We start from the raw sequence: 12,721 nt of genomic DNA on the forward strand, positions 1-12,721 counted from the left end.
GGGTTCGGACTGGTTTAGAGTGATAATTCACATCGTATCACTGATGAGGAATAAACAACAAACTGAATATCTGTCCTATTCTTCTGTCTTCTATTTTTTCTATTCCTTCAACGATTAACTCACAAGTGAACGAAAAACGCATGCTTGAACGAACACACACAAACACACACTCTCTCGCTCTCTCTCCTTGTGTCTCTCTCCCCCCCTCTCTCTCTCTCTCTCTCTCCGTTTTCTCTCTCTCACACACAGGATTGGGATTAACCTCAATCATTCTTTCTCAGATCCCTTCACTCAATCCCAGCATGCCGTTCTTCATAGCGTTACATCAACCGGGCCAGCTCCCCGTCCTCCACAGTAGACACAATGCAAAGGCAATCTGCCTCTGTGGCAGAAGTCGGTAGCGACTCTGCTATCACCCCCCCCCCCCCCCCCCACCCTCTCCCCACTCACACACACACACAGTGATGATCAAACCAATGCAATCGCGGGAAGGTCCTCTGGGGAGCTCAACAGCGCAGCCCTGTGGCAGGAAATGGTAGTGCGCCACAGTGATTAAGAGAGGAGAATAAATAAATCCAGCGTTTGGGGCCATCTGAAGATCGGCGGGCTGGATTTAAAGATTAGGCCAGAAGCTTGTGTAACCACCCACAGAGCTGCCGTGCTTCCAATGCGGATTCCCACACGCACGGTCAGTGTGTGTGTGTGGTGTGGTGTGTGTGTGTGTGTGTGTGTGTGTGTGTGTGTTAGTAAGAGAGAGAGAGAGAGAAAAAGGATAAATGAGAGGAAAACAAGGACGAAACAACGGTTTCAGGAGGAGGGAAGTAAGGGTCACCTGGTCAATTTTAGACACATAGATAGCTGGCTAAACCATCAATACGTCTAATGCACTGCACATATTGAGAAATATAAATATATAATGTAAATTTTTCATTTTGGAAACAGCTAGTACTGTTTGTTTGCACAAAGTACAGACTGGCTACTATCAAACAAGTCATTAAACAACAATTATTACACAATGCAGTGTGATGTTTGTGTATGTATGTGTGGATATCTGTGTGTGAGACTGTGTGTACACACCTGAGGAATAGCTCCAGGTGTTTAACTAGTGCTCGGAGGTTGTGTGAGTGTGTGTGTGGATATCTGTGTGTGAGACTGTGTGTACGCACCTGAGGAATAGCTCGAGGTGTTTAACTAGTGCTCGGAGGTTGTGTGTGTGTGTGTGTGTGGATATCTGTGTGTGAGAGTGTGTGTACGCACCTGAGGAACAGCTCCAGGTGTTTAACTAGTGCTCGGAGGTTGTGTGTATGTGTGTGTGAGACTGTGTGTGTGTGTGGATATCTGTGTGTACACACCTGAGGAACAGCTCCAGGTGTTTAACTAGTGCTCGGAGGTTCCTCTCAGGGATGTGCATCTTCCCCAGGATCTCTGGCAGCTTCACTAAACACAAACAACAACAGAGACAGCACGTCATGACAACAGCCAGACCCCCAGACACAACAGAGACAGCACGTCATGACAACAGCCTGACCCAAAGACACAACAGAGACAGCACGTCATGACAACAGCCTGAGCCAAGGACACTTCACTTGAAGATCACTTGAAAGTTTGATCAGGACAAAAGTTAGAAAACTCTAAATCTATGCTTGAATAGCTTGAAATGGGTATGTTAAGTCATATGAATGCTTTGTGACGCATAAAAAAAAGCTACAAATGTCTTTTTTACTTGAGTGCACACAAGGACCTTCAGTTGTTTGAAATATTCATATTACAAGGAGAGAGCGAACATGTTTAAGCCCTTTAAAGTTTGAGTGGTATGTGTGTGTGTGTGTGGGCGTCATACAGAGAGTTAGAAGGTCATGTTTAAAACCGGAGGTGTGTATGCGCGTGTGTGTGTTTGTGTGTGTGGGTGTGTCATACAGAGAGTTAGGGCATGTTTAAGACCCGAGGTGTGTATGTGTGTATGTGTGTGTGTGTGTGTGTGTCATACAGAGCGTTAGAAGGGCATGTTTTAAACCCAAGGTGTGTGTGTGTGTGTGTGTGTGTCATACAGAGCGTTAGAAGGGCATGTTTTAAACCCAAGGTGTGTGTGTGTGTGTGTGTGTGTCATACAGAGCGTTAGAAGGGCATGTTTTGAACCCAAGGTGTGTGTGTGTGTGTGTGTGTGTGTGTGTGTGTGTGTGTGTGCGTACCAAACAGACGGAGCAGATGCTGAGAGCCGTAGAGGTAAGACGGGGGAGGGGGCTGGTCACTCTGAGGATAGTTGTCAGGAGTCAGCCTCCAACTCAACACCTACACACACACACACACACACACACACACACACACACACACACACACGCACACACACACACACGCACACGCGCACACGCGCACACGCGCACACGCACACACGCACACACACGCGCACACACACACGCACACACGCACACACGCACACACGCACACACACACACAATCAGGGATGTGATTGGCAAAGGACAATAAAGGCAGGGAAAAAAGTGCACAAAAAACAAAAACATTACTAATTATTAATTTATATTTTTTAATTTGATACCAAATGGGTGACAATAGCCACTTGATCAGTCATCATGCTCACCTCGTTCAGCTCATTGTTTCTGCGTGTGGCCAGCCCAGCGAACACACCACTGCCATCTTTGCTTGGCGTCAACGGCAACGGGGAGGAGGACCCGCTGTCCACAGGGGTCTCTGGGTAGGAGGGAGAGAGAGAGAATAGCAACAATAACTCCCCTGCATGACCAGCACACACACACACACACACACACACACACACACACACACAGACTTGTTCCTCCTATGACCGAGCGGTCAGAAAAGGTTTCGTCACTGGGAGAGGACATGAGGTGGTGAGCCAGGGTACTGAAGCTCATTTTCAAACTAAAATCACAGCAATGGCTATTATGTTGTAAGGGTGGAACATGGATACAGACAAACAGTGCCACCTAGTGGCGAGCACGTGTGCATGACGTTGCAGTGCTTTTCTGACAAAATTGCCAAACCGAATCAAAACTCACACAGTGTTAAGATATGGCAGAATGAGTCATTACAAAACGATTTACAACCCCTGGGGTTTGAAGCTGTACATTCTATAAACTTTTTTATGAGTGTTTATTTTGGCTTGGGGTGAGGTGGCTACCACTTACTTCTCGTAGGGATAGGCACGCTCTACTTCAAAACAAATATATAAATGCGTTTTCGGGTGCGAGTAAAAGAATGTAAACTATTGGTAGAATGAAAACCGCACTCTCGAGCTTTTCTCTTTTAACAATAAGACCAGTTTATTTTAGTACAGACGCGTTTCGGCCTTACGCCATCGTCATCGCCACTTACTTCTCTCCAGGTTGAGGAAGAACCTGGGCAAGGTGCCGTAGTTGTCTCCGAGGCGGCGTTTGGGTGGGGGGGAGGTGCTGCTGCTGCTGCCCCCCCCTCCTCCCCCCTCCCGCTCTCCGCCGGACGTGTTGCGGGTGGAACGCCGCAGTGACTGCGCCCACTCGGCCGCCTCCGCCACAGAGGTGGGGCCACGCCGTCGTTTGGGGGTGCCCGAGTGGCCACCGTGGCCCAGGACAAAGTGGGGCACCCCGGTGGACGTCTCGCTCATGGCGGGCTGGCTGTCGATGGACTGAGGGGTGGAGGGGTTGGCGCCCGGGCTAGGGGAGCGCTCCTGCAGAGCTCTGGGGGAGGGATGACGAGAAGAGTTACATAGATAATAATAATAATAATAATAATAATAATTCATTTTATTTTTAACGCACTTTTCATTCCAAAGAATCTCAGAGTGCCTATACTGGAGCGATACAGACAATACAGACAAAGCAAGTAGACAATACTGAAAACGTGGAGTCCCGTACACCTGTGACAGATGTTACAGGTACCGCAGCAACGGCCCCTAGCTGACGGATAATATTCTGAAATTTCAGCAAATTAATTGAAGAGGCAGGGCAACAGCTTCTCAATTTTTTGCGTTCTCCACAGTTTCTTTATTGAACTTCAGTTCACCGATTACCACACGGTCTGGAGATCACCTCCTCACTTCCCTCACGCCCTGCTGGCATCAAACAAACTCCTGGAGAGCTCTCGGGAGGGATGACGAGAAGAGTTACATAGATGGGGGGGGGGGGGGGCACTGTGGCGCAAACAGTAGCCCCGACCGCATATGGGCTTGACGCTCAAGGTCAGGCCCGAATCTCCTGTCCACCCCTCACCTCTTCTCCCTCTCATTTACTGTCCCACTCTTCACTGCTCTGTCAATTAAAGGCATAAAAAGCCCAATAAACTAATCTTAAAAAAAAAAAGAAAAGAGTTACATAGATTACATTTCATCCAACAGTGAAGTATTGCACTCCATTAAACCACAGCCAATGTCTTGTAAGTCAGTCAAAGTCGATGGAAGCTCCAGGGCCTCCCTGTTCTCTCACCACCATTATCCAAATGATTCCATTTGACTGAACAACTCTCTTCAAAATAGAGATTAATGAAATCACAACACAAACCCATGGTCCTTCTAAACATCTTACCCCTAAAAAAGTATTATAATTAAAATATACTATGGAAATTCAGTTCTGCAAAGTGAAAAAAAAAGTGAAAATGACTCTATGGCAGAGGTGGTGTAGACGCACACACTCTGAATTCCACCTCTGCATTTGACCCATCCAGGGCAGTATTGCCAACATTGTGGTGTGCCAATCTGTACTCAATGGTTCCAAAATTAGTATTTTCCCCACTAAATTAGTATTTTTCCTTAAGTGAAATCTGTACTGCGGTAATGGGTTCCACGTGCAAAAGTTTGATATGTACTTGTAAAAGAAACAATATTTTGGCATTCAGCCTACAAACGTAGACTTATTTGTAGTCTTTAAGATCACTTTTTGAGAAGGCGTCTTGTCTTCATCACGTGAATTTGGCTGTGTCATAGTGTATTTTGGCAAACTTTTTATAATGTGGTGGAAGTATCTCATATTTTATAAGCTTCTGTACACAAAATGCAACCCTTATAAAATCAAATCAAGGCTGAACAGGTGACCTTCTCAGTCGTCATGCCACTGGACTGGTTCTCAAAACCCATTGACAGCAGACTCTTATTCCCTTGGACTTTGGTGCTGGCTGTTTTTTGTTTAATGGAAGACATGTGTGTCTTAACACCATAGAGTCCACTGTGGGCAATGCTAAATGTGGACCGAAATACTGTATAGTGCAAAAGGCATGACTGGTAGACACAGGACTTTAACTAATATAAGTGTATTCTTTGGTTTAACTCTGGGAGAAAGTCTGTTTCCTAGGAAATGGCTTCTTCTATTTTTCTCAGCCATTTTTTTAGATTATAAAGTTTGCATGCTATATTTAAAAACTTGAAATGAGAAAAAAATGAGAACTTGTTCGTCCACAACAGAAAGATTGTGCTAAATGAAAAGACTCAGTAAGGCAAATTGAGCGAAGTAAGAAAGGAGCTCGATTAGATGGAATACCGTGACCGCGAAAGTACTGCTCGACAACGACCACAAGAGCAGTGACAGCGGTGCTCGTGTCAGTTTTTTGCCACGGGAATAACTACAAATGCGGTCTGTTCCTACTTCAGTCTTTTGTCTGTTCATTTAGCTCACTCTTTTGACAGAAATATACCTCTATTCGAATGGAAATTCTGCGTTAACCATTCGTATTTGTATTAGAAAAATATATATCGCTCGAGTCAAGAAAGTTTTATTCTTGATCATTAGTTTAATGATTGGGGTTCCATATTACTGAGCAGTAGTTGATTAAAAAAGAAAACATCGCAGAAACGTACCCAAATATGTTGGTGACGGCCATTTGTAAAATAAGAGCAGATGCAACAAGGTAACTTTATCCATCAACGTCAAAAGTAAATAGTCTTCAAAACGATAAAACACATTCCCAATCGCCTGTGCGCACTTAAATAGATAACAATGAACCAAACTCCCCTATTGGTTTCCATGTCGCTGCAGCTATAATATCGACCAATCAGCACAAACGTATCACGTCGATCAATTTAAACAAAAATGGCGCCCTCCGCGTTAGTAAGCAGGAGGCCAAATCATGACACATTTTTGCTTATTTCTCGAGTTACCGCAAATATTCTATTCAATAAATAATATTGCAAGTTGACCCTAAATTCGTATGAATGAGTCATTATATTCGTATCGCCGTATTTCCACCACATTTTCGTATTAGTACGGATCAATTCGTACGAGTTGGCATCACTGCCAGGGTAGTGACACACACACACAGTGAAGTGAAGTCACACTAAGCAGTGATCGGGGTTATGTGCCTTGCTCAAGAGAGAGAGCATGGGAGAGCAGTGCTCTACCACTTCCCCCGCCCACATTTTTCCTACTGGTCGGGGATCGAACTGGCCACCCTCCGGTTACCAGCCTGAAACCCTAACCAGTAGGCCACGGCTGCCCCCACAGACAGACAGACAGACAGACAGATAGACAGACAGACAGACAGACAGACAGACAGACAGACAGACAGACAGACAGACAGACAGACAGACAGACAGACAGAGACAGACAGACAGACAGACAGACAGACAGACAGACAGACAGACAGAGACACAGACAGACAGAGACACACACACACACACACACACACACAGACACACACAGACACACACACACAGAAACCCTAACCAGTAGGCCACGGCTGCCCACAAAAAGCAATCAACCAGACCGGAAGAGTGTGTGTGTGTGTGTGTGTGTGTGTGTGTGTGTGGCCACTCACCTGCTGGGGCCTGCGGACGGCTCGTGGACCGGCATGACGAACTTGGAGGAGGTGACCTTCTTGAACTGAGCCTGCTCATTGGGGTACAGGAGGATCATGGGAAGAGTGAAGTCAAACGTGATCCTCAGTCCGTCCACCATCTCCTTACAGAGGTCCTCACTGAAGGAGGAGGAGAAGAAGAAGAGGAGGACAAGAGGAGGACAAGAGGAGGAGAAGAAGAGGAGGAGAAGAAGAGGAGAACAAGAGTGATCATTCACATCGTAATCCTGAACCCTTAATTGCACACTAGTCCTGCATTTTCCATTTAATATATTCTGTACATTTTTAAATATATTTTATATTTAGTTTTCCTATAATTAATAACTTAATATGTGTATCATAACTAATATTTGTATAGTTTATTGTGTATGTCTATTGTTTGCACCAACGCCCCACAAAAAATTCCTGGTAGGTGAAAACCTACTTGGCAGTAAAAACCATTCTGATTCTGATTCTGGTATCACTGATGAGGAATAAACAACAAACTGAATATCTGTCCTATTCTGTCTTCTATTTTTTTTCTATTCCTTCAACAATTAACTCACCAGTGAAAGACCACAAGAGTTGGGTAGATATACTAGATATGGTTAAGAGCAGAGAAGATAACACGTACACTGTCAATACCACGCGTTCGGGTAAAATGGCAACTGCGGTGAAGATCACTACGTGGTTGGGGGAGATTTTGTTTTAGAAAAATGTGCAGGTTTAAAAAACCCTAGGGGTAAAATGATATCCCTCCAGTTAAATGTATTTCCTCTTCAGCCGCAGATCTGGCAGGGCAGGACAGCAGAAACTTCCGGGGTGCACTGTGGCACAACCAGTAGCCCCGACTACATTTGAGCTTGACGCTCATGGACAACACAGGCTCGAATCTGGCCTGAGTTCATTTCTCCTGTCCACTCCCCACCTCTTCTCCCTCTCATTAACTGTACTATCAATTAATGGCATAAAAAAGGCCAAAAATAAATCTTAAAAAAAAAAAAAAAAAAGACTTACTTCTTCTCGGGTGGTATAGGTTGAGGCACGGTGTCCGTCGTGGCAGAGGCCTGGCGATGGCGGTGCCGCTCGTTGGCAGAGAAAGCCTGGTTGAGGGTGAAGTGCTTCACGTACGACTCCAGGATATTCACGATGTTCATCTGACTCGGAAGCTTGACCAGCTGCTCCCGTCACACGAGCCGAGTAGTCATAGCAACCGTGGCAATGCGAGACCATAGGTGAGACGTGGAGCAGCATTTGGTAAGAAACTTAATTCACACAAAATACACTGATTTTTGTAGCTATACACATGTCAGAAGTCAACAAACAAAACACTAACCAGAATGCATTTAACAAACTTAATATTTATAACACATTATGTTATTATATAATTATAACTATGACGGCAATTATCACTAGTCCTCCAACATTTATAAGCACAGTATCCGTTTCTCATGCCTGAAGCTGACCTTTTTCCTCTTGTTGATGTAGTAGCAGTCGTCCTCCAGCTTCTTCTTGAGGATGTCAGGAATATCGATGACGACAGAGACCGTCTTCTCCTCACCCTCCCGTTTGGCGTGAGATTCCTGCTCCTCCCTCTGTAGTTCAAACATGTAAGTCATTAGACCGTGTTTATTTGTTTTTTTAATTAAATTATTTTCCAATGTTATCATTATTGAATAAATTGTATTCATTTTTTCAAAAGGTGTAGGCAGTGATGTGTTGCAATCTGTTAAAATCCGTCTGATGGATTACAAAATGGCGTATCTCCTTAATGAAGATATTTTTGAGAAAATTCAGTCCTGTCGTGTGTGTCATGCCTTAGCAAATAATCAATCAATTGTTCAATAACGTTATAAATAGTCGAACATGAAGTCTCCTGTAAAGTCCCCTAGTTCAAACCGATAGATCAGTACCCACACCAAACCAATCCCAACAGTCATTAGAATACCGCTTACCATTTCATCTAAATCATCAGACGAGTCGCTTTCTCCGCTTTTCAAAGATTCAGGGTCTTCTGAATCGTCCTCGTCACTATCATCAGATGATGAGATCAAAGCTAAAAGAGAGAGTACAAGTGAAAAAAGGATAAACTTATGTAATGTCCAAATGTCTTTAGAAAATGCTGTCCTTTTGGATATCACATTGGTGTAAACATGTGGATACTTACTGTCAGTAGACAATTTATGCGCTACAAAAAACACACCACAAGTCTGAAATGAATACCCATATCAGTTTGCTTATAAAACATGCATGTTAGACTCATTTGACACCCAGTCAGAACAGGCATTACTCTGCATCAAAAACTGGCAAAGAGGATTTTTTTTTTTACAGAATCCAACTCACCCGTTTTTACTACATTACCCAGCTTCCATTTGGGTCATCACTAGGACCACTCACATAATTACTTATACCGTTCTCTAGAATTATTTAGTTGGGATGTTTCGATGAAAATACTTACAAGTGTCATCGCTCTCCTCCTCTTCCTCTTCTGGAAGGGGCTTTAGAGCTGTATTAACACCAGGTAAACGACTGCGTCGTTTCCTCCATCCCTTTCTCTTCCTGTAATGAAATGTAACACGGTACATAGTAATACATATTCATATTTCTTATATATTTGTACATCTACCTAATGTTCAGATGGTTTCAAATTCAAAATCAAGAGTACCTAAATTACTCTTGCTTCCCACAATTAACCACTAGGTGTGTGATACCTTTGTGCAGGTTAAGTTAGTACTTACATGCGAGCCAAAGCTTTGCGCGCCAGTTTACGCTGTAATGTTCGATTTTCGTCTGAATCTCGCAGAACATTGTCCTCGGCAGCCCAACGGTCCCAGCTGTGCAAACATGAAACACAGCTGAATTGGAGTGATGCATTGTAGTACACTGATTTAAAACAGATGAAGAAACGTTTTCAAATAAACAACACTGATGTGTCTCTTAGACACAAGAAAGCAAATAAGAAGCGCTATTTAAAGCTCTATGTAACACTAACCTGGCAGTTAGCGTTCAATTTCAAATGGCACGTTATTCGAGTTACTCTCTGCAGCTCACTGACACTCAAGAGTCAGGGGGAAACAGCAAATAACTGTACTGTTTCGTAACATTACAGCAACCTACAAGCATTTTCATACTTTACGTAGCCTGTGTCTAATGACAATAACATCTCCCTGTATGTGTCCTTCTCTGCTAGACCAAGTTATTCAGAGACCTAGGATTAGCACTAGGTATTGGCTACGTTCTCAGGTCAAATGAGCAAATTAGCGAGTAAAATGGTCGTTGATGTCGGTTTTTGGCAGATTTGTCATTTCTGAGGATAGCGGGCCTAATTCTGATGCTAGCTAACAAAACTAGCTCGTTAGCAATGGTGACAATAGCCTAACGTTACAATAAATCTTGTATTTACATCTGCCGTTATCGTCATTCTACACGTTTGCAACTTAAAACACCAGATTCAACAAATTCCATTCAAATACGTACAGCTAAAAACACAAGAATGACTGATTATTGGTCGTGAAATTGTAACGTTAATCAAATACCTCACCTTCTGTTCCAACCGTTAAAGTGAATCAGGTACTGCGGCACCCGGTTTCCCCGATCATCTTTTCTTAGGACAATATCAACAACCTGAAAAAAAAATACATCTCATTTATCGAGAATGCTAATTGCACTTATAATGCAATCAACGTGAATATGGCAAATAGGTAGTTACGTTAACTGTCAACGAACGGTTACAATACCGTGCAACATACGATACTCTTCCCCTCGTCCCTTTCATCCAACTCAATCCCTAACCGACCTGCGGTCGCACAGACGTCAACGATGGATAATGTTACGCGTAATATCCGCGTCGGAAGTTGAAAGCACAACTAGCATACAAGTGGCCTTACCATTTTCATTTCTGTAAAGTTAGAAATGAGAAGTCCATGAGAATTTAGCACGCGGCTTGCAATTTGCAATGCATACCATTAAACTAATATGCATCCATTTGATCGTGTTTTGGATAATAACTGAACTTAAGTGAAAGTTATGCACTTTAGCTCGCTAGCAAACGTCTAAAGCATTAACCAAACATTTTCCAAAGATTACCAGTTGGTGAACTTGCTACGCCATGCCCATGCTTAACCTTTTTTCAAACAACTTGAATACTTTATTTTAACTATTAGCGAGTGTTTGATCATAATTCACATTTGCCTGCTAGCAAGGTAGCTATAAAGCTGCCACTGATCTGGTAGCCTATCGCGACCATGGAAGCCATCATGCTCGGAGGTAAACAAAAACGTGTTAGGAAACTTATTATTTCAGAAGTCGGGCAGTCTATATTCATGCTGTTACCTAACATCACAGCTTTGGAGGGGTTTATCTAAATGATTTACCTCGAGACGGTGCAGTAACCATGTTAAAATGCATCACACGCCCAATGCTTCACTGAAGTTTTCCGCGCAAAAGCCCCAATCCAAAAACTGCAACATTGTAAGGTGAACTGGGGGCAATACAAGCTAACGAAAGCAACCTTTGCAGGAGGGGGCTCGCTTGGAACATCGGGATCCCCTTTGCTACAATGTAGGATAAGGATAACTACCTACTGGTATTATCTTTACCTTAAAAAGACACACTTTACCTTTGCATCATAGAGCACTTTGGCCTTTTCTGGATCGGGTTCAAAACAAAGAACTTTTTCTCCTTTATGAAATTTTAATTTCATTCCCCGGGAGTTCATTTGTTCATCATGGCGATAAGGAATGGAGGAATATGGACCCCCGCTCCTTAACCCATTCGCCGCCAGCCTGTATCCATCTCCAGTAAAAAATCTGCAGAGGGGTCTACGGCTGTGAACAACAAATGGAATTGTAACAGTTTGTCCCTCAAGGTCTCCGTAGACGCCGATGACGTCAAAAAGTTTGGGGAAGAAGAAAACGTGTAACTTTTGTATGCTTAAGACTTTACAGGAAAATGAATGTTACACTTTCTGGAATTAGCATTTGACTACTTATTTATAACGATTGTTGTACATCTCATAAGACTACTTAACATTAGTGATGGCGAAGTCAAGCTTTACAAACCAGCGAAGCTTTCAACACAATTGTATGGAAAAAAGGTTTATTATTCGAAGCTTTTCAAGAGCTCGACGAGGACCTCCTCTGGTCAAAGTTGGGAAAAGCGCTGTGTCACAAAATATTTATCAACCGATCAACACATGAATCTCCTTGAAGCAACAATAAATAGATTCACATATAAAAATAATCACAAAATAAATGAAAATATACATAAATACATCAATATGTTCCACTTTGTAACCTGCGTTGTTAAGACACCACAGTCACGTCACGCCTTCCAACAGGACACAGGAGTCGGAGGATCAGTGTTGGGAAAGTTCACTTTCTACATGAACTAGTTCAGTTCATAGTTCACACATTTTAAAATGAACTAGTTCAGTTCATAGTTCATAATTCAAAATATTGAACTAAGTTCACAGCTCCAAAAGCAGCTCCAATTTTTTTCAATATGTTGAAAGCTATAATTACCGCAATTTTGCAATACCGCTCTCGGCCTCTACGCAACTTCGGCGCTCTCACACTTGCCAGGCATAGACAGTGGAAAGCACACGCAGCGATTGACTGGTTGGGCAAACCTGGATACAGTACTGTTAACGGTGTATTTTTCGCCTGGAAGTCTCTAGAAATCTGGCACCTTATTGAACGAAATTAAAAAGAGTGAACATGCCGTTCACAGACACCAGAATTAACGCGTTCACAGTGTCATTCATCAAGCAGTAGCTAATAGGCTACAGTACGTTCACCAAAATTATGAACGAGTTCATGAACTTTCGTTCAATGAACGCGTTCAGACGCAACACTGCGGAGGATGGTGTAATTCATTGAGCTTCATGAAGGGGTAACATTTCACTGGTAGAGGGAAGAATGGATTCAATTAAATACCAGCAAATTCTGGA

At 43.2% G+C, this 12,721-nt stretch overlaps 1 protein-coding gene across 1 annotated transcript in view; it reads right to left on the reverse strand.

The window, feature by feature from the left end:
* Nucleotides 1–11,522, reverse strand: part of LOC308374891 (MSL complex subunit 3-like) — a 14,203-nt gene extending 2,681 nt beyond the window's left edge. Inside the window, exons 1-12 of the mRNA XM_080850853.1 lie at nt 11,390–11,522; nt 10,313–10,395; nt 9,510–9,605; nt 9,230–9,330; nt 8,727–8,827; nt 8,238–8,366; nt 7,789–7,949; nt 6,754–6,912; nt 3,349–3,689; nt 2,597–2,706; nt 2,190–2,289; nt 1,353–1,437 (exon numbers count right to left, since the gene is read on the reverse strand). Coding sequence (XP_080706979.1) covers nt 1,353–1,437; nt 2,190–2,289; nt 2,597–2,706; nt 3,349–3,689; nt 6,754–6,912; nt 7,789–7,949; nt 8,238–8,366; nt 8,727–8,827; nt 9,230–9,330; nt 9,510–9,605; nt 10,313–10,395; nt 11,390–11,488 — 1,565 coding nt within the window. The 5' untranslated portion in view covers nt 11,489–11,522. The remainder of the gene's footprint in view (nt 1–1,352; nt 1,438–2,189; nt 2,290–2,596; nt 2,707–3,348; nt 3,690–6,753; nt 6,913–7,788; nt 7,950–8,237; nt 8,367–8,726; nt 8,828–9,229; nt 9,331–9,509; nt 9,606–10,312; nt 10,396–11,389) is intronic.
* Nucleotides 11,523–12,721: the final 1,199 nt, after the last annotated feature.

Source organism: Sprattus sprattus, assembly GCF_963457725.1.
Source record: "Sprattus sprattus genome assembly, chromosome: 14".
Lineage (NCBI taxonomy): Eukaryota > Metazoa > Chordata > Actinopteri > Clupeiformes > Clupeidae > Sprattus > Sprattus sprattus.